Raw genomic sequence first — 26,048 nt, forward strand, 5'->3', positions numbered from 1 at the left:
ATCTTTGTTTTCAGGTCATTTGAGAGTTGTTTTGAGGCTCCCATGTTGCCACTCTTCAGAGAAGATGCAAAGAGGAGAAACACTTGCAATTGGCCAGCTTAACCTTTTCTCAAAATTGAATTCTGCTGTATATGTAGGCCAAGGGGCAATGAGCTTACAAAACAAATTTTGTCTTCCAATAATTAGTGCTAAAGGTATTCAAATCAATAAAATGACAAGGGTGCCCAAACTTATGCACCTGCCTAATTTTGTTTAAATAATTATTGCACACTTTCTGTAAATCCTATAAACTTCATTTCACTTCTCAAATATGACTGTGTTCGTCTACTACAGGGTAGTGTTGTAGTACTCGGGATCGGTCTTGGTCTCGAGACCGGTCTCGAGATTGCTTTTTGATGGTCTCGGTCTTGTGATGGACTCGACCGCATTTGGTCTCGGTCTTGTCATGGACTCGGACCTTGCGGACTCGGGATTTTATTTCAAAACCAGTCAAGACCACAGCTCTGGAAATATCACTAAATTGCCAGAATACTGTCCAATTTATTTGTTAACATCTTTGCTTTTATTGGATGCAAATCATACTGATTCAAATCCAACAAAGATTGCACTCCTCTGCCTCTCAAAGGAGCGCACCTCGCAGACTCCTCCCCAGCTAGGTCGCTGCTATTATTGCTGCTTACGCCCGTATCATTTCACTGCAGTTTGCAATCTACCACAGAGCACGGACAGTTTCATTCACAATGTGTACGTTTGGTCTCACTATGGTCATGCGTGTGCTGAATAAATCGAAATAACAACTGGCATGAACACGAGGAGAAGTAAGAGGGAAAATGAAGATCAAAGGAAAATTTCAGATTTCTGATTCAACAAAAAAAATCCCAGCATGAAAGGTAAATACCAACCTTCGTGTATTTTGATACACAAACTAAAAATTTAATGCAAGTTTTAGGGCTGCAACGATTCTTGGAGTAAGGCAATTCGATTATTAAAAATCCTCGACACAAATTTGTTGCTTTGATGTTTCGTTTCAACTCTGCAGCTCAGGTGTCTCCGTGTAAGCGGAGCCCTACTTGTATTCAGAAAGCCATAGTCAAACATTAGTTTTCAGCACCAGTAGAGCTATGAGAGGCTTTCAAGAATAAAATAACTACGGTTCCCAGCAAGAGGACGTCACTTCCTGTTGTTGCATTAAAAACATGAGTTTATGCTCACAACATGGTGGCTGATATTGAAATGTAGGAAATACTTTTAGCAGCTGACTGGATTATGTTTTTGTTGTGTATGTTTTTTTATGTGATTTCTGCAAACACAGTGGAAGGAAACGGCACTCTGGGACACATTAAATGCTTGATATATAAATGTAACTTTTCTGGATTATATGCAAAAATTATCGTTCTATAGTTCTAATAAGGCCTGATATAGAGTTCTGCACTGGTCCTTTGTGTATAACTGAAAATCCTCTCTGAACCAAACCTGACATGCACCTCGAGAAATGTAACTACACGTCCAAAAAAACTGATTACTGCTTTCCAGTTACATCTTAGGCCCCATCACTCAATTAACAAGTGGGAGCGGCATTTAGCGGTTAGCATTAGCTTACTAATTAGCATTAGCGTTAGCGCTGGGGTGAGAAATATTTCTTGCTAGAACCCTGAAGTTACCATGGCCACACCCAATGGTAACGGCAGAGAAGTAATGTACTAATGTTTCTCCGCCATTAGTACATTGAGCTAGTGGTAATATCGATAATATGGATGCCAACGTTGGTATTGGTATTGATCAATATGGTAAATGGACTAGTTCTTATATAGCGCTTTTCTACTCAATCAGAGCACTCAAAGCGCTTATACAACCTGTTTGCATTCACCCATGCACTCCCATTCATACAAGCACTTCCATCATTAATTAAGCTAAGTGCTTTTTTAATTAACTAGCATTCACACGCATTCATACTCCGACAGAACGGTCGGAGAGCAACTTAGGGTTAAGTATCTTGCCCAAGGATACATTGGCATGTAGCCTGGAGTAGCCAGGAATCGAACCGCTGACCTTCCGATCAGTAGGTGACCTGCTCTACCTACTGAGCTACAGCCAGCCTCTATCAGTGTAATGAGATCCATACGTTGGCTTCAGTTTCTCTCCTGTATGCAGTGCTGCTTTTTCATCAAAGATGCGAGCTGACTGTCTAAGTGTCGCTCCTGTCACAGCACAGAGCAGGCACACTTTGCTCCTCCCCTCCCCACAGTATTTTGTTATATTGTCATGTGACGCATAACATATTTTATTTGGGGAAAAAAAAAAAGGATTTTGCTATGAAACATTTAAAGCAAATTTAAATTTAAATTTGTAGAAAATTAGTGAATAAAGAGAAATTTTTTATTAATTTTTTTTATTATACTTTCCGAACAATCTACCTGGAAAAAAAGTTTGCATTTGTTCTTGAGTGATGATTTTGTACACTTAATTTATGAAAAAAAAATTCCAGACATCAATGTATGGGGAAAATTGTTTCGTTGATGTTCTATTGTTTCAGATCAATAACTTTTATTTTGATAAAGTATTTTCTACTTACATATAAACTTTGCCCCATTCTATCCTGGGTTTTAACTAATTAATGATCCAAAGGAAAAAAATCTCAAACCAGTTAAACTTCATGGAAATTCTTCATAATTATTAAAAAGTATTGGTATCAGTATCGGTGATAATGGCCCTGTGTTTACTTGGCATAGAATCGATACCAAATCTTGAAGTATCGCACACAACTACATTGAGCAGCATACACCAGGAGTGATTGACAGTGCTAAGACCCTGCTCCTGGCTCTGATTGGTTGTTTTTGACTGGGAGCGGTTCAGGGAGGAGGTGGAGGAGCTCCATTTTATCAGATGGATAGCAGATTATCGGTCCCATACTGTCGTGACATAGTGACAGTTTTAACAAATATGTAAAAAACATATTTTTTTATAAAAGTTACATACTGCAGCTTTAATCTGTATAAGATTAAAGGCTTTAGTTCTTACTGTCGATGAATGTTTGCCATTTTTTAAGTTTTACACATTTGGCTATGTGGTTTTGAAATAGCACCCATTTTTACAAAGATTGTTGGTTTAAAGACAACACAACTTTATGCATTGTTTCTGAAAGGCAGAGAAAAGTTAAGACTATTGTGATGAATCATAAATAATTGTTTACATTGTTTTTACATTCTGTGATAAAACAATATCACAGAAAAACAGGAATTAAATAAAGATAGTTATATTTATTTGAGCTGTGAGTGTTTAATATCAGGATGACTTTATGGGAATGTGGAGCTTTCAGATCAATTTGAGAAGTAATTTTGATCATGTTTCACATTTTATTGGGTCATGTAGCGTCAGGCACTGGTCTTGGTCTTGTCTCGGTCTCGCCCTCCCTCGGTCTTGGTCTTGACTGGTCTTGGACCCTAAAAGTCTTGGTCTTGTGTCGCTCTCGATACACTCTGGTCTTGGTCTTGTCTCAGTCTTGGGTTAGGTGGTCTTGACTACAACACTACTACAGGGGTCTCTAACTCCAGGCCTCGAGGGCCGGTGTCCTGCAGCTTTTAGATGTATCCCTGATCCAACACACCTGAATCAAATGGCTGAATTACCTCCTCAGTATGTGTGGCCCATCTAAATGATGTAACCACAATAGTGTTTAAAGGTTGCAATTTTAAATGCCACTTAATAAGTGTTACCTTATAGCCTACATGAGTATTGAGCTTATAATCGTTTACTTTGTATAAGTAGTCCTGTTTAAATGATATTGTGGAGGAGCGGAACCTATGCGCACCTCTCAGTCCCGGCTGCATAAGCTGGTGCAACTTCCTGCTCACGCTTATACGCGGTCTGGAGAAAGACATGAGTGTTGGTGTGCTTCTTACTTCCACTCTACAATTGCTTTACAGGTCGGTATCCAGTTGAACAACTGTGAGTTAAAGCCTTAAGCTGTTCATCATGCTCGGATTGCTTAGTCACTGCGTAGGATGATCGCCGTGACTTGCGATGACTGTTTTATTGAGGATCGCTGAGCCGCGATCGGTAACGGCGGTAGAGCTGAGCCGCGATCGGTAACGGCGGTAGAGCTGAGCCGCGCCGCTCGCTTTGCTAGTCTCGCGTTAATGATCGTCTTTCTCGCGATAATGAGCATTTTCCTCTCGACATTGAATTCACGCTTAAAATGTGGTTAAAGGGGTCGACATTATCATATTGATCACCTCATTCATATGTACATGTCTCCCAATCTCCTTTGTATAACTCCTGATGTGGCTTGATGAGTTTTATAAGCATAGAATGATGCATAGTTCCAGATTATTAGTGTTGTTGTGTTAATGCCAGACTGTCAGTGTTAACTTTATGTATTAGGGAAGTATGTTACAACCAAGAGAGTTTATAGTTAAGTAAAATTTCAAAGAGCTAAGTCCAATTATAAATGAGCTTAACATGCTTAGGCGAAAGCACAGGTGATGCACTGAGTTTTGCACTATTGAAATAGGAACCTATAGTACATTGAAACTACAGTATATATACATTGTTTACCAGCATTCCTAAGAGTCACCTGGAGGTGGAAAAGTTGTAATTGCATCTAGTTCTGTGTAATAAGAAATGAATGAGAGCAGGATGCCACTCCATTTTGATTTTTATCTATCTAGATGGTTTGTACTGGACATTTAAAGCATTGAAATGTATTGTAAATGAGTTGAAACAAAATTATTAATATACGCGGTCTGGAGAAAGACATGAGTGTTGGTGTGCTTCTTACTTCCACTCTACAATTGCTTTACAGACACTCTTTTTGTTACCGGAGTCCCTGTGTCAGCTGGGACCTGCAACAAACTGTGGGGGCTCGTCCGGGAACACACATGTCAACTGCACGGAAGGAACTGACATGGAGCATTAGGAGGCGCTTGTTCCTGCTCTCAGACACTGAACTTTTTGAGCTAGCAAGGAACATAGCTGCAGACATTCAAGACACAGCACCTTTCAACCAGGATGATATTGAGGGCTGCATGAACTATCTCACCTCCTACATCCAGTCAGAGACTCTCCTAGGACTTGAGGACGAAGACATGAGCCATCTGCTGTCATTAAATGACTTAATCAGCCAAGCCATTCAAGTCAGAACAGTAGATAATCCCTCTGGAGCTGCACCGCCAAACATGCCTAGCCCTCATCCATCAGATTTGCCACCAGAAACACCAGCCTCCCCTGAAAATCAAACAGACCTCCGTACAAACGCAAGTACAGAGACACAGTCGATAGAGGACCTGAGGAAAGTGTATGAGGATCTGGGGGAGAGATTGAAGCAGTACGAAGCAGCGGTTCCCCGACCAGCTGTAATGGCCGGTGATCAAAGCCACTCTGACTCCCTCAGTCGCTCACACCTCAGCCCAGAGAGACCAGTCATCATAAGAGACCTTTCCTACCTCCCACGTAGAGAATTCAAAGTATTTGGAGGACAAATAGGAGACAATAGTTCGGAAATCAGCTATAACAGTCTCACAAAGCAAATCAATGAGGGACTAAAAGAAGGGGTTACCGAAACAGAAATTGTGAGGGGAGTACTTAGAATCGTCAAACCTGGCACCTTCAGGGACATGCTCATGCTCAAAGATGAACTGTCCCTCCCTGAACTCCAAGGCTTCCTCAGGTCCCACCTGGGAGAAAAGGCAACAACTGAGATGTTTCAGGAGTTAATGTGTGCTAGGCAAAGTGAACAAGAATCACCCCAGCAGTTTTTGTATCGGATGATTGGGCTCAAACAAAAGCTAACCTTCCAGTCAAGGCAGGGCAGCGTAGACATTTCCTATGACCCGAAAACCATTCAGGAAGTGTTCCTGCACACAATCTACCAAGGCCTGGGGGTTAAGTATGCTGACATGAGACAGAGACTGAGACCCCTCACCCTGAATAGAAATGTCACAGATGAAGAGATCCTTAGCGAAGTCACTAAAATAATAAGTGATGAGAATGAACGCCAGCAGAGATTAGGCCAAACACCCCGTCAAAAGACAATACATGCCCAAAGTGTAGCAGCTGAAACTGAGGAAAAGGAAACCAAGGATTACCAAACCTCTCAGACAATCAAACAACTCACTGCCCAAGTAGAGACTCTGACCAACATGGTAGCCAGCCTAATGGGACTGAAAGCTGTGAACCCCCACCACTTTTCCCCATCAGCGCCCGTCCAAGGCTCTCCTCATACCCATCCATATTCTCCTCCACCACAACCCAGTAGCCACCATCAGCGTTCAACCAATCGGCCTACAGCTTCCACTAAGAGGGGAGCCCTTTGTCCAAAGTGCACTGAACAGAAGTTGCAGGACTGTAGTCACTGCTTTGTGTGTGGAGAACTAGGCCATAGAGCAGTGGGATGCTTAAAGCGCACCAAGTTTCAGGGAAACTGGAATCGGTCTCTGTTGAGGGACAGTCAGAGACCGGTACCAGACCCCAGTCCCAGCCAGTAATGTCTGCCAAGCAACCCCGTAAATGGACTGGAGAGCAAACCAAACGCAAGAGGAACAAATCCTATGCACCCCCCTATCGAACTACTGCGGGCTGTAAAGTTCCCTTGGTCGGGAAGAAGAGTCTCCTGAAATGTTTGATTAATGGTTATCCAGTTTCGGCGTTATTTGACTCGGGTTCCCAGGTGAGCATAGTAGACCGACAGTGGGCGAAGACACACATTCCCAGCTATCCAGTTAGACCACTACAAGAGCTTCTAGATGATGGACTAGAAGTGTATGCAGTCAATGGCCAAGCCGTTCCTTATGAGGGGTGGGTTGAACTCACAGTCACTCTTTCTGGTCACGAGGATCCAAATCTAACCGTGCAGGCCCCCTTCCTAGTAAGTAGTCTGACCCTCCCCCAGCCACTAGTAGGAGCTAATGTTTTAGGGGCAATCATCCAACAACAGGAATCAGATGAAGATGCTAATACCATTTTACTGAGTCTCCTACGCCGAGCTTTTGGGTTGGATGAAGAACAAGTTGTGGCCATGGTTAGTTTTATTCAAGTGCCACAAAATGGTGACTGTGACCCAGTCACAGTAAGAGTTGGTAAGGACAATGTAACCATTCCAGCAGGTAAAGCAGTGCAGGTTTGGTGTAGGGTGCCCCAGAACTTTGACACCGCTGACCCCCTTGTGCTTTATGAACCTGCAGAAGAGAATGTCGCTTTAAGACATTTGAGTGTTGGAGAAGGACTCCTAGAGATTAATAACAACCAAAAACCCCTTGTTAAGATCCCCATCTCCAACCACTCAAAGCATGAAGTAATTTTACCAAAAAGAACCACACTAGGCACGATCCAGCATGTCGCTAAAGTAATAGAACAAGACCCTGTAGAGTTGCCCCAAACCATGCCAGCCACAGTAACATCCGTGGAGGCGGCCCAATCTACCTCTCCTAAGGTCTCCCCTGCTGAGTCCTGGTTACCACCAGTCAGTCTTAGTCACCTGAGTCCAGACCAACAACAGGCAGTGGAGAAGGTGCTGAGGGAAGAGTGTGAGGCGTTTTCCCGTGACAGCAGCGACATAGGCTGTATCCCGTCATTGCAAATGGACATCCGACTCAAAGACGACACGCCAGTCCAAAGGGCCTATGCTTCCATCCCGAAGCCCCTTTACCGCGAAGTCAAGGAGTATATCCAAGAACTGCTAATCAAAGGATGGATTGTAAAGTCACAGTCACCTTACGCAGCCCCTGTGATCTGTGTGAGAAAGAAGGATGGAACTCTACGGTTGTGTATTGACTATCGCCTTCTTAACAACAAAACAGTGCCAGATCGTCATCCGCTCCCTCGAATCCAGGATCTCACGGACTCACTTGGGGGCTACAGCTGGTTCTCAATCCTGGATCAGGGTAAAGCCTACCATCAGGGTTTCATAGCAGAAGGGTCCAGGTACCTGACCGCCTTCACCACACCATGGGGCCTTTACGAATGGGTACGAATACCCTTCGGGCTGTCAAATGCACCAGCAGCTTTCCAACGGAGCATGGAGGAGATGCTCGACACACTCAGGGATGAATGCTGCATCCCCTACCTGGACGATGTGTTATGCTTCTCCAAGTCATTTGATGAACATGTCCAAGTGCTGCGCAAAGTGTTGCAGGCTTTACAGCGTCATGGAGTAAAACTAAAGCCTGAGAAGTGCGAGTTGTTCCGCAGTGAGGTCCGATATGTTGGGCGCTTGGTGTCTGCAGATGGCGTAAAGGTGGATCCCAAAGACATTGAGGCAGTGCAGGCGCTCAAACACAAAAGACCACAAACAGTTGGGGGTGTGCGACAGCTTTTGGGGTTCCTGAGCTACTATCGGGCATATGTACAGGACTTTTCACGCATTGCCAAGCCCCTGTACGACCTACTCCAAATCCAATCTGACATAGCTCAGACTAAACCGACCAGAGGCAGAGTGAAGTACCCTCAACAATCATCTCGAGCTCCAGTACAATGGAACGAAGAACACCAAAAGATACTTGAGCAGCTGATCGACATGCTGACCCAACCACCAGTGTTAGCATACCCGGACTTCACCCGTCCCTTCATACTCCACACGGATGCATCTCAAAAAGGCCTGGGAGCAGTCCTTTATCAAAAGCAGGATGACAAGATGAGAGTAATTGGGTACGGGTCCCGCACATTGACACCCGCCGAACAAAACTACCACTTGCACAGCGGCAAACTCGAGTTTTTAGCCCTCAAGTGGGCAGTTTGTGACAAGTTTAAGGACTATCTTTTCTATGCCCCTCATTTCACCATTTTCAGGGACAATAATCCCCTAACGTATGTCCTAAGCACAGCAAAACTAAATGCAGTGGGACACCGTTGGGTGGGGCAGTTAGCAGATTACCACTTCGACATAAAGTATCGATCAGGGAAAGCCAACACTGATGCGGATGTGCTTTCTCGCTGCCCCCTTGACATCAATACCTTCATGGAGCAGTGTTCTGAGGAGCTTCCAGAGGAAGCGGTTGGAGCAGTATGGGAAGGGAGCAGGAGAGCTAAGCAGGGGGATGTGCCTTGGGTAGCAGCCCTCAACCTAGCCTCATCTAACCAGCCTCTCAGAGGGTCCCTTCACACAATCAGCCATGATGAATTGGTTCAGGGACAGCGCCAAGATCCTGTCATTGGAAAAGTCCTGAAGATGAAGGAAGACAATATTACACCAAATGAGGACAACAAAGGTAAACTTGATACAAACACTAAGAGACTTTTGAGAGAGTGGAGCAGATTGCACATAGATAATGGCCTCCTGTACAGGAAGACAACAACACGCAAACAACTTGTCCTACCAGCTACTTATCGGCAGACAGCTCTGACCCACCTTCATAATAACATGGGCCATGTTGGAGTGGAAAAAGTCCTCGGTCTAGCCAGAGAGCGGTTTTATTGGCCTTTTATGAAGAAAGAGGTAGAAGAGTACGTCACCAGAAAGTGTCCATGCATTAAACAGAAAAAGCCAGCAACACATGAGAGGGCCCCAATGGGTAGCATAACATCCAATTCACCCCTGGAGCTTGTGTGCATAGATTTCCTACACTTAGAAGCTTCCAAAGGTGGGTTTGAGTACATTTTAGTGGTGGTTGACCACTTCACCCGGTTCGCACAAGCCTACCCCACCAAGAACAAAGCAGCTAAAACAGCAGCAGATCGGCTCTTCAACGACTTCATTCCCAAATTTGGATATCCCGCCAAACTCCACCACGATCAAGGCAGGGAATTCGAAAATGAACTTTTCAAAGCTCTCAGACAGCTGGCAGGTGTAGGTCACTCCCGGACGTCTCCCTACCACCCACAATGCAACCCTACAGAAAGACTAAACCGGACATTGTTACAGATGCTCCGCACACTAGGGGAGAAAGAAAAGCATAACTGGAAAGACCACCTCCCCCATATCATCCACGCCTATAATTGCACAAGGCACGAGGCCACAGGCTTTTCCCCATATTACCTGTTGTATGGCAGACACCCCCGCCTCCCAGTGGATCTCCTTTTTGGCCTTATGGCAGAAGATGGAGATGAGACGGCACAGGGATATGCCAAGAAGTGGGCAGGAAAAATGACAGAAGCCTACAGAATAGCATGCGCAAACAGTCAACAGTCAAGTTTCAGGGGAAAAACAAACTATGACAAGAAATGTAAAGGAGTAACCTTGCAGCCTGGAGACAGAGTACTGGTACGTAATCTCAGTGAAAGAGGAGGACCTGGCAAACTAAGGCCCTATTGGGAGCAGATGGTCTACATTGTGAGAGAGCAAGTTGGAGAGAACCCGGTCTACAAAGTAAGCCCAGAAACCGGAAATCGTCCCATTCGTACTCTGCATAGAAACCTGCTATTACAAGTGAATGACCTACCAGTAGAGATAGCCCAAGACCCTCACGAAGCCTCACGAAAACAAAAGAGAAACAGGAACCCGGCAGAAAGATCAAAAACTCCCACACAGATATTAAGTCCCGAGGCAAGTGACTCTGAAGATGATGCGCCTCTCTATTGGTTTCGCGTGCCCAGACATGCACAAATCGGGAGTCAGCATCCGGAACAACAAGGTTGGAGTGAATCACAAAACAGGCCCACCCCAAGTCAGACAAGATCGGAGGGACCTTGTCGTCAACCAGAACAAATAAGAGATATTGCTATAGAAGCGGAGAACTCTGACAGTGAACAGGATGACAGTTTGGAGGAAAGCCGACCCCTTCATCAAGAGGAGGATATCGCAGATCCTGCTTCGCGACTAGTACTCGATCCCGAGCCAGCATCTAGTCCTGAACTACAGCGTGAGGTCCAACCGGGGTCGTCACACCATCTGAGGCAGTCCACCAGACGGAGGCGTCCAAACATGGTCTTCACGTACCCGTCACTGGGTCGCCCCACATACCAGCCTTGCCCGATGGTGAACGCAGTCGGCGTTCAGCGGGCACAGTATCCTTTTCTATATTATTGTTCTCCTTACCCCCAACCCTTCTACTCTGCACCCGTAACATCATACCTACCAGGCGCATACCCCATTTCCTGCGCTTGAACTTTAGAAAAAAAAAAGAAAGCGACAAAAAGACACTTGAAAAGACATTGCTGAGACGTTTCTTATGATAAGAGACTCTTAAGGGTTATAAGAGGTTTTTGAGTTATTAAAGTCAAGTTCCAGGAGTCACTTTTGTTGTTGGGGAGCGTGTGGCCCATCTAAATGATGTAACCACAATAGTGTTTAAAGGTTGCAATTTTAAATGCCACTTAATAAGTGTTACCTTATAGCCTACATGAGTATTGAGCTTATAATCGTTTACTTTGTATAAGTAGTCCTGTTTAAATGATATTGTGGAGGAGCGGAACCTATGCGCACCTCTCAGTCCCGGCTGCATAAGCTGGTGCAACTTCCTGCTCACGCTTATACGCGGTCTGGAGAAAGACATGAGTGTTGGTGTGCTTCTTACTTCCACTCTACAATTGCTTTACAGGTCGGTATCCAGTTGAACAACTGTGAGTTAAAGCCTTAAGCTGTTCATCATGCTCGGATTGCTTAGTCACTGCGTAGGATGATCGCCGTGACTTGCGATGACTGTTTTATTGAGGATCGCTGAGCCGCGATCGGTAACGGCGGTAGAGCTGAGCCGCGATCGGTAACGGCGGTAGAGCTGAGCCGCGCCGCTCGCTTTGCTAGTCTCGCGTTAATGATCGTCTTTCTCGCGATAATGAGCATTTTCCTCTCGACATTGAATTCACGCTTAAAATGTGGTTAAAGGGGTCGACATTATCATATTGATCACCTCATTCATATGTACATGTCTCCCAATCTCCTTTGTATAACTCCTGATGTGGCTTGATGAGTTTTATAAGCATAGAATGATGCATAGTTCCAGATTATTAGTGTTGTTGTGTTAATGCCAGACTGTCAGTGTTAACTTTATGTATTAGGGAAGTATGTTACAACCAAGAGAGTTTATAGTTAAGTAAAATTTCAAAGAGCTAAGTCCAATTATAAATGAGCTTAACATGCTTAGGCGAAAGCACAGGTGATGCACTGAGTTTTGCACTATTGAAATAGGAACCTATATTACATTGAAACTACAGTATATATACATTGTTTACCAGCATTCCTAAGAGTCACCTGGAGGTGGAAAAGTTGTAATTGCATCTAGTTCTGTGTAATAAGAAATGAATGAGAGCAGGATGCCACTCCATTTTGATTTTTATCTATCTAGATGGTTTGTACTGGACATTTAAAGCATTGAAATGTATTGTAAATGAGTTGAAACAAAATTATTAATATACGCGGTCTGGAGAAAGACATGAGTGTTGGTGTGCTTCTTACTTCCACTCTACAATTGCTTTACAGACACTCTTTTTGTTACCGGAGTCCCTGTGTCAGCTGGGACCTGCAACATATGCAAACAAGTTCTCCAGAGTCCTGCTAATGACTTCTATATTTGACTCAGGTGTGTTGAAGCAGAGACACATCTAAAAGGTGCAGGTCACCGGCCCTCGAGGCCTGGAGTTTGAGACCCCTGGTCTACTATATGATATATTTAACTGAAATTGCTGATCAAAACAACCAATGATTTATAAAGGAAAATCATGAAAATTATAAGGGGTGCCCAAACTTTTGCATAACACTGTATCTTTGGTAAACCATACAGACTTAATGTAGCTTACCCTTGGTATAACCTGTGGTATAATGTCCAGTCAATAGCATTGTCCTGTTCTAACTGCTTCAGACCCTCTTCCTTTAACCACTGTTTGAATTTTGTTTCGGGGTTCATACATATTTTTGTCATTAAGCAGTGACCGATTTTTCTCATGACAGTCTGTCAGGTTTTGCAAAACTGTGCACCTATCCTTGTCTGCTGGAAGGATGATGATGTTGTTATCCTTACTGAGCGATGTGAGTGCCTTCCTTTCCTCAATGCTGATATTGGATGCTAGGGACTTTGCATTTCTGAGACAGGCCAAAACTTTCATCCGCAGTTGCACCACTTCCACATCCACAATGTTGTTTTGGATGGTTTGTTCTATGGCTGGATTCTCAGTTCCACTAGTGGAATTTGTCCTGGTGTGATAGCCAAGTTCAACCCTTTTGCAAGGATTTTTTTCTCTGCTTAAGTATGTTGTCTGTCAGACAGATTTTTCACTCACTTGTCCACATCCTGGGTGTGAGTCGGGCATCCTTCTCTCTGCTGGCCATTGAGAACACTCTCCATAATGTGCTAATGTTTCTGGTGCACAGTAAGTAGATTAAATTTTCTCTGCTGCCTGGTCTTAGACTTTTTGTACTGTGCTACATGAGGCTTCTCAGACTTACATTGCTTCTCATCTAGAAGTAATGTAAGTCTGTCAAATCCAGTCTTCTTTTGATTTTAGCACATAAGTGGTAAAATTTGTCTCACCTGTTCTTGAGCAGCTGACTCTGTGCCTTCTGGAGGATTTCTCAGATCTCATTTTTAGACTTTTAGGAGTAGTCCTGCTATGTCTGCATCTAAGGCTGAATCTCAGGTGGTCCCTGTTATCTACCATCTTAAATCCCAAATCCCAGTTTCTGGGATTTCCTTTCCTGAATGATTAAGCATGCATCAAGACATTTTGTATAAGTGTTTTTTCCACAAGATACATAAAATACACCAATGCAGAACTATCACTATGATTACAGTTAACCCCAGCTATTAAACATATCAGTGTTCACAAAGAAAAAGTCGATAAGCAACACTTGTTTTTCAAAATCCATTAACTTTACCATTATATGTTTTATGTGTGTGTGCCTTTCTAGGGCGGTTACACTGCCTACAGATATGCTCAGCCTACTTCATACAGTGACAGGTAAGATCCATGTTCATTTTATTTCTATCTTATGTTCTGTCAAAATGTTATTTCACAAAGGCTGTGGGCTTTATTTACATGGAAATGTCTCCAGAGGAAAGTGTGGATTTAAGAGTTAAATTCATAATGGAGTTTATTTTTACTTGCAGTACAAAACAGACACAAATGAGCTTAACTGAATTAAAAGTTCCTGGAACACAGTGTCGTGCATTAAGTTTTGTTAGATTAAATTAATTTTGTATGTAGTTGATATCAACTCTCAAAGCCCACAGTGTTGCTGAGTTTCTGTACTGTACTTTTAAACTGTATTGTTACTGAGATCCTTTAAGATCCAGTTGAAGTCTAAGGCCATTTGCTACAAACCAGACCAGTAATTATCCAAATACCCTGCTTTATTTATATACAAAGCCACATGACACACATCAATTCATTAAACTACTGGCATGTCTTAAAGACATAAAGCCTGGATGACCTCTAATTCCATATTCCATAAATTCAGCCCTAAAAATTCTTGTTGTCCAACCAGATACTTATTCTGGATGGCATTACCTTGGCTTCAAATAACACTGTGAGAAATCTTGGAGTTATTTTTGACCAGGCTATGTCCTTCAGCGTGCATATTAAACAAATATGTAGGATGTCTTTTATGTAGGATGTTTTTTTTTTCACTACTACTTTTCACTACTATTTCACTACCACTAATATCAGAAAAATCCCATCTCGGAGTGATGCTGAAAAAATTGTTCAGGCATTCATTACTTCTAGGCTAGACTATTGTCAATTATTATTATTAAAGCCTTCAGTTGATCAAGAATGCTGCAGTGAGAGTACTGATAGGGACTAGAAATAGAGATTCTATTTCTGTCATATTGGCTTCTCCTCATTGGCTTCCTTTTAAATCCAGACTGAAATTTAAAGTCCTTCTCCTCACATATAAAGTCCTGAATAATCAGGCCCCATCATATCTCAAAGATTTCATAGTACCACATTGTCCCAATAGAGAGCACTTTGCTCTTGGACTGCAGTTTCATTTGTCATTCCAAATGACTGTTGGGTTTTCTCTGTAATTATTGTATGGTTTTTAACTTTACAATATAAAGTACCTTGAGATGACTGTTTGTGATTTCTGTCAGTGCACTCAAAGCGCTTATACAACACATTTACATTTACCCATTCACACCCATTTATACAAGCACTTACATCAGTAACTAAGCTAAGTGCTTATTATCTAACATTCACACACATTCACACTCCAATGCTTCCCTCATCAGTATCTTGCCCAAAGATACTTTGGCATGTAGCCCGGAGCAACCGGGAATCAAGCCGCCGACCTTCCGATCAGTAGGTGACCTGCTCTACCTCCTGAGCTTCAACCACCCCTGTAGAACACTGAAGGTTCTACAGTGTCTTTTGACTTGTCAAGGCCAAGTTTTTGAGGTCAAAAGATTACTAACTTCTCATTAGTGATTGCAATTGATGAAAACTGGTAGAGCTTTTCCAGCATAAAGAGAATTTATTCAATAGCAAATTTTGGATTAACCAATACAAACAGTGGGAAAGTCAAAAGAGCTCAGTGAAGCTCTTTAAGGTAAATTTTAAATTTACACAAGATTGAAAGGTCTCTTGGAGCCATTTATAAATGTTACCACCCCTCACTTGAGAAGTGTAGGATATACATGGAGTGTAACAACATGCCAGCAGACCAAACCATGAACTGAGCTCTCAAAACAGGATAGCTGTACAAGTGAGGCATGTATTTATGATTAAATATTTACAATCAACTTATACCATAAAAGTAAAAGGGAATATTTTAACAGAAGCAAACTAATATCAGGAGCTCCACGGTCAGAGCAATAAACAACACTAAGAAACACTAAGCTATAAGTTGAAACAAAAATGCTGTGGCTGTGGCTCGGTTGGTAGAGCAGGTCACCTACTAATCTTGAAGGTTGTTGGTTTGATTCCTGGCTGCACCGGGCTGCATGCCAAGGTATCCTTGGGCAAGATACTGAACCCCAAGTTGCTCTCCAATGCAAGTGTTGGAGTATGAATGTTATACAGTAAAAGCACTTAGCTTGGAAGTGCTTGTGTGAATGGGTGAAAGCAAATGTGTTGTATTAGCGCTTTGAGTGCTCAATTAGAGTAGAAAAGCATTATGTAAGAAATAGCCTATTTACCATTTTACCAAGAGATGGCACTTTCTTCACAAAAACTTTGAATTCTGTGATTCACAAATGTTTTGTTAACATTTCATGCTGAAGTATTTTCACTGGCTTAAACAAAGCTACTACAAATGGTGGAGCAAGTTTTGAAAATCTAAAATAGATGGATAAAATTTTAGTCAGCATGACCTTTCATACATTTTCCACTACAAATCACTGAAATGATTCCTTGCAAACATTCTTTTCATCAATTTATTTTAGTTAATGTAATAACTAAGTAAGTAAGTAAGTAAATAAATAAATGGGTTTAAAAAAAAATTAAGCAATCCAAGCTGTCTCCCTTTTCAGTCTCCTGTTAGAAGTTCCATGAACACTTTTGGGCTGCACTTTTATCACTTATAAAATTATTTTAAAAGCTACCTACTATAAAGGTAGCTTATAACGTGTCATTGGCATTAATGTGAGCACCCATCGCCTCCACGATGTCCTGCTTCTGCTGCCTGGCATCAAACTTGATCTGCACGACAGTATTGTCCCAACTGTCCTTCCACCATCAGACAGGTGTGCCTTCTCAGAAATCTGTACTGCCAGTGAAGATAAACTGATTGATACAGATGAATCCTGCTTTTCGGAATACAGTGCATTTTAAATTCTTTTTTTTTTTTTTTTTTTTTAAAGCCACTTCCAAATGAACTATGAATTACTCCAAAAAAGGCACTTAACAATGAGATGCCAGGAGAGAGGAGGTGAAGGAGCACAGGGCGCCTAATCAACGCCATGCCTCTGTTATTAATCATATCATCTGCACAGTTGTTGAACACAGAACATGCGAGAAATATTTTCCCCACATCGTCCCCTCCCCGCCCCTTGTGTGGTGCCCCTATGCATTGCATATAGTGCATACCCACTTTTTGCACCACTGGTGAGAGGTGCAACAGTGAGCATCTACAGCTGTCTGTAAAACACAGTGCAGGTTCTGTCATGGTTTGGAGCTGCCTTTCAGCCAGTGGTGCTAGAGATCTTGTCAAAAATCATTTATCAGCACAGAAAAGTCCCAAACATGCTGGCAATGCAGTGAAAGTGTGCCTGGATAGAAAAACACACAATGGAACACTATCAGTCATGGGCTGGTCTCCCGAGAGGCCAGACTTCAACATTACTGAAGCAGTGTGGGAGCATCCTGACAGTGAATGGAAGAAAAGACAGAAACATCCAAAGAAGAGCTTTGAATGACCTTCAAGAAGCCTGGAGAACTGGCTTCTTGAAGGTCTGCCTCATATGCCGCGTTTCCATTACCGTATTTTCCGGAGTATAAGTCGCACTTTTTTTCATAGTTTGGCTGGGGTTGCGACCTATACTCCGGAGCGACGTATATGTGACATTTATAACACATGAACCAAAATACTCCAGCCACTTGACATCTCCGTGAACTGCAGCTTTAAGGCAGTCTTGCATAACCTGTGGGCGCAGTGGATGATGGATGGAGAGCACAGCTTAACGGCAACTGGGAGAATGTGCCACCCAACTTTCCTGAAAGTCATTGGATGGATCAAGAAAACATGGGCTTCAGTAACAACCAAACCATCCTGTTGGGATTCAGAAAGGCTGGAATAATTGGAACTGCAGCTGACGACGAGTCTGACGAAAGCGACACAGAAGAGGAAGCGGCGCTTCGTTTACGGAGTGTACGGAATTGTTTAGAAGTGACACCGAGGATGAAGAATTCAATGGATTGATGGTTTGGTTAACTTGTTAGTATGTTCTTTATGCTATGGTTATCTGAATAACTTAATGTTACGTTAACATACCGAACACGTGTTCGTTGTGTGTCATGTAGCTGAATGTGTTACGTTAGCATAACGTAGGCGTAACTGTTCTTTAATCCAATATTATTTTAAATTGCCTTTCAAGATGGAATTTCTGCTCTGGGTCTCGGATTCTATCAACCCCCCCCCCAAAAAAGTGCGACTTATAGTCCAGTGCGACCTATATATGTTTTTTTCTTCTTTATTATGCATTTTTTGGCTCGTGCGACCTATACTCCGGAGCGACGTATAGTCCGAAAAATACGGTAGTACCTATTCAGCGCGGCTTGACTCGACTTGGCGTCTGTAGGCTTTTCCATTAGTACTTGGTACCAGGAACCAGGTACTTTATTACTACCCACTCAGCTGGGGTTCCAAGTGATCTGAGGTGATCTGAAAATGTGACACAGAAGAATGGCATGCCACTGGAGTGTCTTCACTAGTTGAGTCATGAGAGCGACTCCTTCACCAGAATCAGCCTCACAATTTTTAAAACCTGACAGCAAGAAAGTGGAGGCATGCAAACATGGGTAGGCTCGGTTGAATGCCTAGACCGACAGTTTGCAGTTGTAGTTTTTCAACAAGAGACCCATCTGAAACACATACACAGCATACATATTTTAACACTATACTGCTGGGCAATCACCACTGAAGCACCCATTACCTGCTCCTCAGTGGTTAACACTGAGCGCTGAGGCAGCTGTTCAAGTGGAGTTTGAATTACAGTAATTACACAACCGTTTGTCCTATCTGAAAAAATCAAGCTGTTTCTGAAAGTTGAGAAATTGCACTTCAAACCCAGCATAGGATTATTATGGTAATTGTTGCCGGAAGTATGTGCACGGTGACTCTTTTGAAGTACACTGAGTCGATTACAACATGTTCAGCGGTATAGGGTTAATACTTAACAACGATAATCCTTATCCATTAAAACATTGTACATGGGGGCAGATCGGTAACAGGCAAGGACTCAAACCTGCGCTGCCCGCACCGCAAAGTGGTATATGCATGTGGTTGCCTGCTCCACCACTGAGCCACCTGGGCACCTGGAAAAACTTCCTTTTAACAGGAAGTATCCTCCAGCAGACCCAAACTCAGGGAAGGACAGTCATCCACTGCGACCAGTGGGGGTGAGAGGAAGGAGACAGGACAGAAGACATAGGGTGGAAGAGAACCAGAGATTAATAATAACTAATGACTAAATGCAGAGTCGTGTATAAACAGAGTGAAAAAAGGTGAATGAAAAATGAATACTCAGTTCATCATGTGAACCCCCAGCAGCCTATGACTATTATAGGATTAAGGGGTGGTTCAGAGTCATCTCATTCAGCCCTAATTATAAGCTTGATCAAAAGGAAAGTTTTAAGCTTAATCTTAAAAGTAGAGAGTGTGTTTGTCTCCCAAATCTAAACTGGGAGCTGATCCACAGGAGAGGGGCCTGAAAGCTAAAGGCTCTGCCTCCCGCTCTACTCTTAAGTATCCTAGGAACCACAAGTAAGCCAGCAGTCTGAGAGAGAACTGCTCTTTTGAGGTGATACGATAGTATGAGATCTTTAAGATAAGATGGTTCCTGATTATTCAAGACCTTGCCTGTAAGAAGACGGATTTTAAATTCAATTCTGGATTTAACAGGGAGCCAATGAAGAGAATCCAATATGGTAGGAAGTAGTTGGTGGTAGAGGGATCCTACTGTTGATTTCCAGCAAAGTAGTAACTCATAGAAAGATTATTTAGGCTGTGGGAGACATATAGTTGACTGTCCACCACCATTCTGAAATATATCAGCAAATCCTTGATGGATTGCTTTTAAAATCCCCTGACATTTTCTTCAGTGTCACCATGCGCTTGGCATTTATGTTAAAGAATTATTGGATGGACCACTAAAGTTTACCAACCAGCTACAAGATTAAAACCACTGACCATGTTTATCATGTTGTTATACTGCAATGTGATGTTGGGACCTGGCATTCAAGTGGATGTTACTTGGGATGACTATCCCAAACAGTTAGACACCTGAGTGATGTCAGTCATCTTTGAAATAAAGACTCAATCTTTTTTATTGAAAAATGTTAAGTATACAAAGTATACAAAATTACACAAATTAACAAATCAACTAGTCTACCCCAAAAAACACAAGAAAGAAAGAAAGAAAGAAAGAGAAAGAAAGAAGCAAGCAAACAGTCAGTGGATTGGTGCTGAAGTAGGCTTCCCTTAAGAATGGTAAAATAGGGTATAATTTTTACAAATTAACAAAGAAAAAGGCCGTCAGCCTACAGCCTTAGGTTTTAAAGTTTTATAACTGTGCATTTTTTTTGTTTTTCCTAAATTGTTGCTATGTCAGAATACCTCATGCATTTGACCAAGTGCTTAACCATTTTGTGGGCTGTTGAAAAAGTTGTTTCTGTGCTTATCTTTTCACCTCAGGGTCACTTTAAAACGCATTTGACTCAAACTCCATCTGTTTTTGTGCTGTAGCAGTGGCTTAGCTGACTCACACATGTTTGGTCACACACAAAAACACGCACACACACACACACACACAGATGATGGGCTAGCATTCTGCACTGTGAGATAAGATAGGTCAAATACAGAGCTGGGTTGAGTGTGGGTGCTGGGGGGACTGCATGGTGAATAGCAATGTCCACAACTAATCAGGATTAACTTCTAATCGCTTCAACCACTGGGCTGCTATGCAAATCAGCTCAGTTATGGGCCCAAGCCCTGGCTCCTGATTGGCCTTTTTCATGAGTGGACTGGACTAGGAGAGGAGAAAGTAGGCCTAGCTGGCTACAATGACAATACTCACTAGGAATAAATGCTGCTGCTGCAGTCTGCATCTTTCTAATAATAGATGTCACTTTTTCTCTATTCTTTGATTATTTAAAATTTAGACTAATTTTATTGATGCCATGTGATTTGGTGCATTCACTGCATAATGTGAAATCTTCTCATCTGGATTTTACAGCAGTACATATTCTTATGTAAACATTTTTTTAATAATCTTCTGTGTCCATCAGGTCAATAAATACACATGTATACATCAAAAAGTTGATTGTGGTAACATATAATGACTACCTTCATATTCCTAAGAACAGAAACCATTTTCTATATTGCTAGTTTTAAATGCTTTTGGAAAGAAATAAAACACAGTTTCATTAATCTTTATGAGTGGAAAAGAGAAAGACTGTTGAAGATAAAGAGGATAAAGATTGCTGAACCCAGATATCTGACAACACCAAGCATTATGGTTTGGTAAAACCTATGTGGTTTTTCAACACACAGGACATCACCAAAAACTATACTTGGCCAGCCAGAATACTTTAATGACTTCCCTCTATCAACACGTTTAAGAGAAATTTTTCATTCTTGATCACCTGATATATAATAACTTTCAGCATAAATGTAATGAAAGCTTGGAACCTTCGGTTATCATTACAGAAATGTTTCTATGTGGCCTACCATTATAAATATATTCAATCCAACTCAGTCTCACAGATTATTGGTGAGTAAAACAAGGAAGAACAATGAACGGTTATGAGCTTTCTTGGACTGCCACAATTTGGCTTCATCATCTATTGATATCACCTGCTTTTTTTGCAGTTACGGACGAGTATATGCTGCCGACCCCTACAGCCACACACTCACTCCAGCAGCAACATACAGCGTTGGTGCCATGGTAAGACTGATCTACAGTACTTGCTACACATCCATTCTGGCTTCTCATCACACCTAACATCCACAAAATGTTAAAATTCAAGATATGTTTCCTTTAAATTAAAAGGAAGATCTACAAAAAAGTTTCTTCAAAATATTCATAAATCTGAGAATGGCTTTTGCTTTCATCATAGTTACATAGTTTAAAGCTGCATTTGCTGCACATAAGTACTCAGGTGGAGTAAAAATAAGAAAAGAGATAAGCTGATAAGCAACTTAACTTAAAACGTTTACTTTCACACTGAGTTCAGGTAACCTTAACTTTAAAAAAAAATGTGTGTTTTCTGATCACTTTAGGGCTAGTCCTTACAAGTGCTATGTTGACATTTTTTTTTAATGTAGTACACTCTGATTATTTGCCTTGTTCAACTTATTAGATGCTGCAGGCCTTAACAAACTGATATGAAGGAAATAGAAGACAATTTTTTTAATCCATGTTTTTTTTTTTTTTTTTTAATCAGTGATCTCATACTTTTGGACCATTGTAAAAAAAATCTTTGCAGTATGGTTTAGTGAAAGCTTAGCTTTCAGACTGAGATTCCTTATGACCACAATGGTCAGAACATCTTCTGAAGTAATTTCATTCTGTGATTCAATCATGAGCAAGAGTTCAAAATACAAAAACATAAACATCATTTCCAGCACCATCAATTAATCATGGAAGTATGCCAAATGATGTAACTGTAGCACAACATCTCTGTTAAGCTCCTGAAGATCTGAACACAAGCGCAGAAAAGAGGTGAGATTGAAAACTGTAAATAAACTCTGTTAAACAATTTTAAAGGGGGCTCTTATGCTGGCAAGCAACACTTTTCTCCAAGGTTCCTCGAAATTCCACTCTTCCAGCTTTATCTCGCTTCTTTAGCTGCAGTTGTCCTGAACAAAAGAGAGGTGATGAACCATTCACAAGGAAACTTGCAAAAAACAAACAAACAAACAAACAAAAAAAAAAAGCAGCTCGACTGAACAGGTTTGAGCTGCGAAACGTAGAAGACATTATCAGCAGTCAAGTTCCTGGGCAGTTTGAGGCATACAGTTACGGGTTTAATCAGAGAATCAATCATGAATGAGCCAGAGGCGATTGCGCTAAGACTGCAAGGGAAGCTCAGCTTCCCCTAAAATGTCAAAAAATAAGTGACCAAATATATACTGTTGTGTGTACATGTCACTGACTAAATATGCGCTACAACGCACTCAACTTTTGTTCAGAATCAGCTTCTTATCACTGGTAACGACGCGGCTTTCCTCTCACTCATTCCCACAGCTTCACAGTGCTTTAAACAGTGTGGACGCTGAGCGTCCACAGAGTTCAATAGCGAAGCAAAGAGTGCAGTGAAACGAAACGAGTCATTGGATAAATGCTGGGCTTTGTCCCGCCCATAGGACGCTCAGCGTCTCTGGGGGTCTATGGGGCAGTGGGCTGGCCTCGGCTGGCTTGGACGCCCAGCTTCTGCATGATGATTGGATGATCTGTCTGAGGCTGAATCCCTTTTTGATTGACAGCGAAATGAGCAAATCAGCGATCTTTCAGTGTAAATATCCGTGGGAGCATTTTTTAATTTTCATTCTGTTCTGAGTTGAACCGGAGACTTTCCTAATCCTCTTAGCGGCATTTTCTTTGTTAAAGACGACTAGCAACAAATCGAGCTTCTATTTCTGGTGGGTTTTTGTAGCTGCTTGTGTTTGGAGACTGACTTCTATCACTCTTTCTGACTTCTATCGCAGTTTCTGTCCAGCGGGTGCTGCTGAGCCCCTCCACCGTCACAAAGCACTCTCAGGCGGACACACTTCACACTAGCCTCGCGCCAGTGCAATGCCTCAGGTGTACAAACTATTGTTATTAGTGGCAACAATTGGAGCTACATCTGCAGGTGTAGAGAGGGAGCTTCTCCTGTTTAAAGCAGCTCAAGTCTTACACCCGCAACACCATGGGCCAAGGCCATTTAAGCAGCCTAGCTCTGCTGGCCATTGAGAGGACACTAGTCAAGTCCCTGGAAAAGACGCCTTGTTGGTACGACAGGGTCACAGATCATTTTCTTGAAAAGGAATGGAGGGTAGAATTTACGTATAAATAAACCGACACATTTTATGATGTAGGCCGAAATTGAGCTTCCCCTCCTTGAAAGACCAGCATCCGCCACTGGAATGTGCTGATATAGGCTGGAGACAAGTTTTCTATATTCCATTCACAGAGAAAGGTTCCTGGATGACAACGAACCTTCTGACCCAGCTTGTAGTCAGGTGCTGGGGTTTGATGATGGTGAGCTGTCCTCTTGTTCTGGTCTGCTGTCCAAAGGAGTGCCACCTTCGTGGTCCACCATAGCTGGAGAAACCGATGGAGGTGATGCTGGACCAAGGGGACAGACCAATCACCCTCCTGGGTGGGAAACAGGGGAGGCTGATACCCAACTGAGGCCTCGAAGGGGAGAGTCCAGTGGCCGAAGATGTCATGGAATTGTGGGCAGCTTGATGAAGATGACAGCTCCTTGGAGTAACTCAAAAGTTGAGGAGAGTAAGGGCATATTTGTTTTTAATGGTTACCTTGTTTAATCCTCTGTAGTCGATACAGGGCAGGTGGGTTTTGTCCTCCTTCAAAGAAAAAAAAAACCCTGCCGCCAAAGGTGAAGAGGAGGGCCAAATAATCCCGGCTGCCAGCAATTCCTTTATGCATCTCTCCATTGTCTCCCTCTTGGGTTTAGTGAGGCTGTAAAGCTGGCTGTTCAGAAGAGTGGCACCTGGCAGGTGTTTTACAGCACAATCGTATGGCCAATGAGGAGGAAAGGAGAGAGCTCAATCTTTACTGAAAACCTCCCTGAGCTCATGATACTCAGGGGGAACTGCAGAGAGGTCTATGGATTCAAAATTTCCTGTGGAGCACAGAGACCAGGTGGAGAGGCAGACAGTAAACAGACTTCATGACAGTGGAGACTCCAGCTGGTTATTCTTTGGCACCCCCAATCAATTGCAGGACTCTGCATACTCAACCATGGGAATCCCAGAACCAGTGGTGTGTTTGGAGCACTAATGAAAAAAAGATAAAAAAAAAACCAAAAAACTGAAGTACTCACTGTGGTTTCCTGAGGTGGTCAGATGGATGGGGACAGTGCCGTAAGAAATGAGATCCACCTGTTTGCTATTAAGGGCTGTAACCTGGAAAGCTATAGGAAAATCTCAATGGTTATGTTTAATTTATCAGCAATGCTCGATCCAAAAAGCTCTGCTCCACTCCAGAGTCTATCAGTCCTGGGATGGCCAGAGAAAGAGTCTTACTGCACAGAACAGCAGAAATTGCTAATCTAGATGGGGAGATTTTCACATTGTTCTTGCCTGCCGGGGTCCCCAGCTTCACTGACGGGCAGTCTCTTTTAACCACTTAAGGCAACTGTTAGCAAAGTGGCTTCCCTTACCACAAAAAAAAAACAAAAAACAGACCCCATAAGACATTTTTTTTCCTAGGCTTGGAAGTGTTCAGACTAGACCTGCCTAGCTGCATGGGTTCATGCTGTGACTCACCCATTGCCAACAACTCCCCACTCTCCACTTCTGGTGACTCAGTTCCAGCGCAAGAGGCCCACCAGATCCAAGACTGCTGGGATTTTTACTCCTTCATGTGCTGAAGTTCTTGAAAATGATCATCCACCTTAATGCATAAAGTGACTAAATCGTTTAGGGAAGTTGGTAGCTCTCACTGCCAGTTCATCCTGAATATAATCACTGAGGCTGTGTGAAAAGGCACCGCAAAGAGCCCTTTCCTCCCATCTGGTCTCCTTCACAAGGATCCAAAAATCCACGGCGAAGCCCGCCACACTCTTATTTCCCTGGCAAAGGTTAAGTATTTTGTGGGCAGAAACATCAAGACTGCTAAACTTTTAAAACACCAATTTGAATTTCTCTAGAAAGCCCATTCATTTCATTTCCTGCCAACACAGCTTGAGCCAATCTGAGCACCCTTCCCCTCAATAAACTGACCAGGTAGGTTGTCATGATCCTGGGTCGGTGGCCCAGTGCTTTGTGTTCTTTTGGTTATGTTTTGTTATCTCTGATTATGTTTATTTGGTTTCTCTCATGTGGGTCTTCATTTGGTTATGGGTTTGTGCTTAGTCTGCATTTGTGTCTTTGTTTACTTCCTGTTTTAGTTTGATAGTTTAGTACTCCCTGTGTGTCCTGTCTAGCTTTGCTTCCCTTGTTTATTAGGTAGATTCTGTTCACCTGTGCCCTGTGTTCCCCAGCTGTTTCTTGTTACCCACCATTACCTTCTGTATGTATTTAAGCCCCTGGGTTTGCTTTGTTCTTTGTCGCGTCCTTGTCGTCTCTGTATGGGCAGTGTCGTCTGCACTGCCTGCTGTGTGCTCCACGTTTCATGCCATGTCCATAGTTATGCTTATGTTCAAGTTTAGTTTTGTGTATTGCTGGCACCTGCCCAGACCTTTTTGATAAATAAAGTTCCAAGCTAAAGTACACTTTGCCTCTGAGTCCTGCACTGGGGTCCTCTGCCTTGCCTGCACCAGCGGAATCCTGACAGTAGGACGCAACCATGCAATGGACC

At 42.6% G+C, this 26,048-nt stretch overlaps 1 protein-coding gene across 1 annotated transcript in view; it reads left to right on the plus strand.

The window, feature by feature from the left end:
* LOC115777086 (RNA binding protein fox-1 homolog 1-like) overlaps nt 1–26,048 on the plus strand; it is a 246,800-nt gene that overhangs the window by 199,755 nt on the left and 20,997 nt on the right. Inside the window, 2 exon segments of the mRNA XM_030724906.1 lie at nt 13,772–13,821; nt 21,389–21,464. Of these exon segments, the coding sequence (XP_030580766.1) occupies nt 13,772–13,821; nt 21,389–21,464 (126 nt within the window).

This window comes from Archocentrus centrarchus, unplaced genomic scaffold (assembly GCF_007364275.1).
Source record: "Archocentrus centrarchus isolate MPI-CPG fArcCen1 unplaced genomic scaffold, fArcCen1 scaffold_43_ctg1, whole genome shotgun sequence".
Classification (NCBI taxonomy): domain Eukaryota; kingdom Metazoa; phylum Chordata; class Actinopteri; order Cichliformes; family Cichlidae; genus Archocentrus; species Archocentrus centrarchus.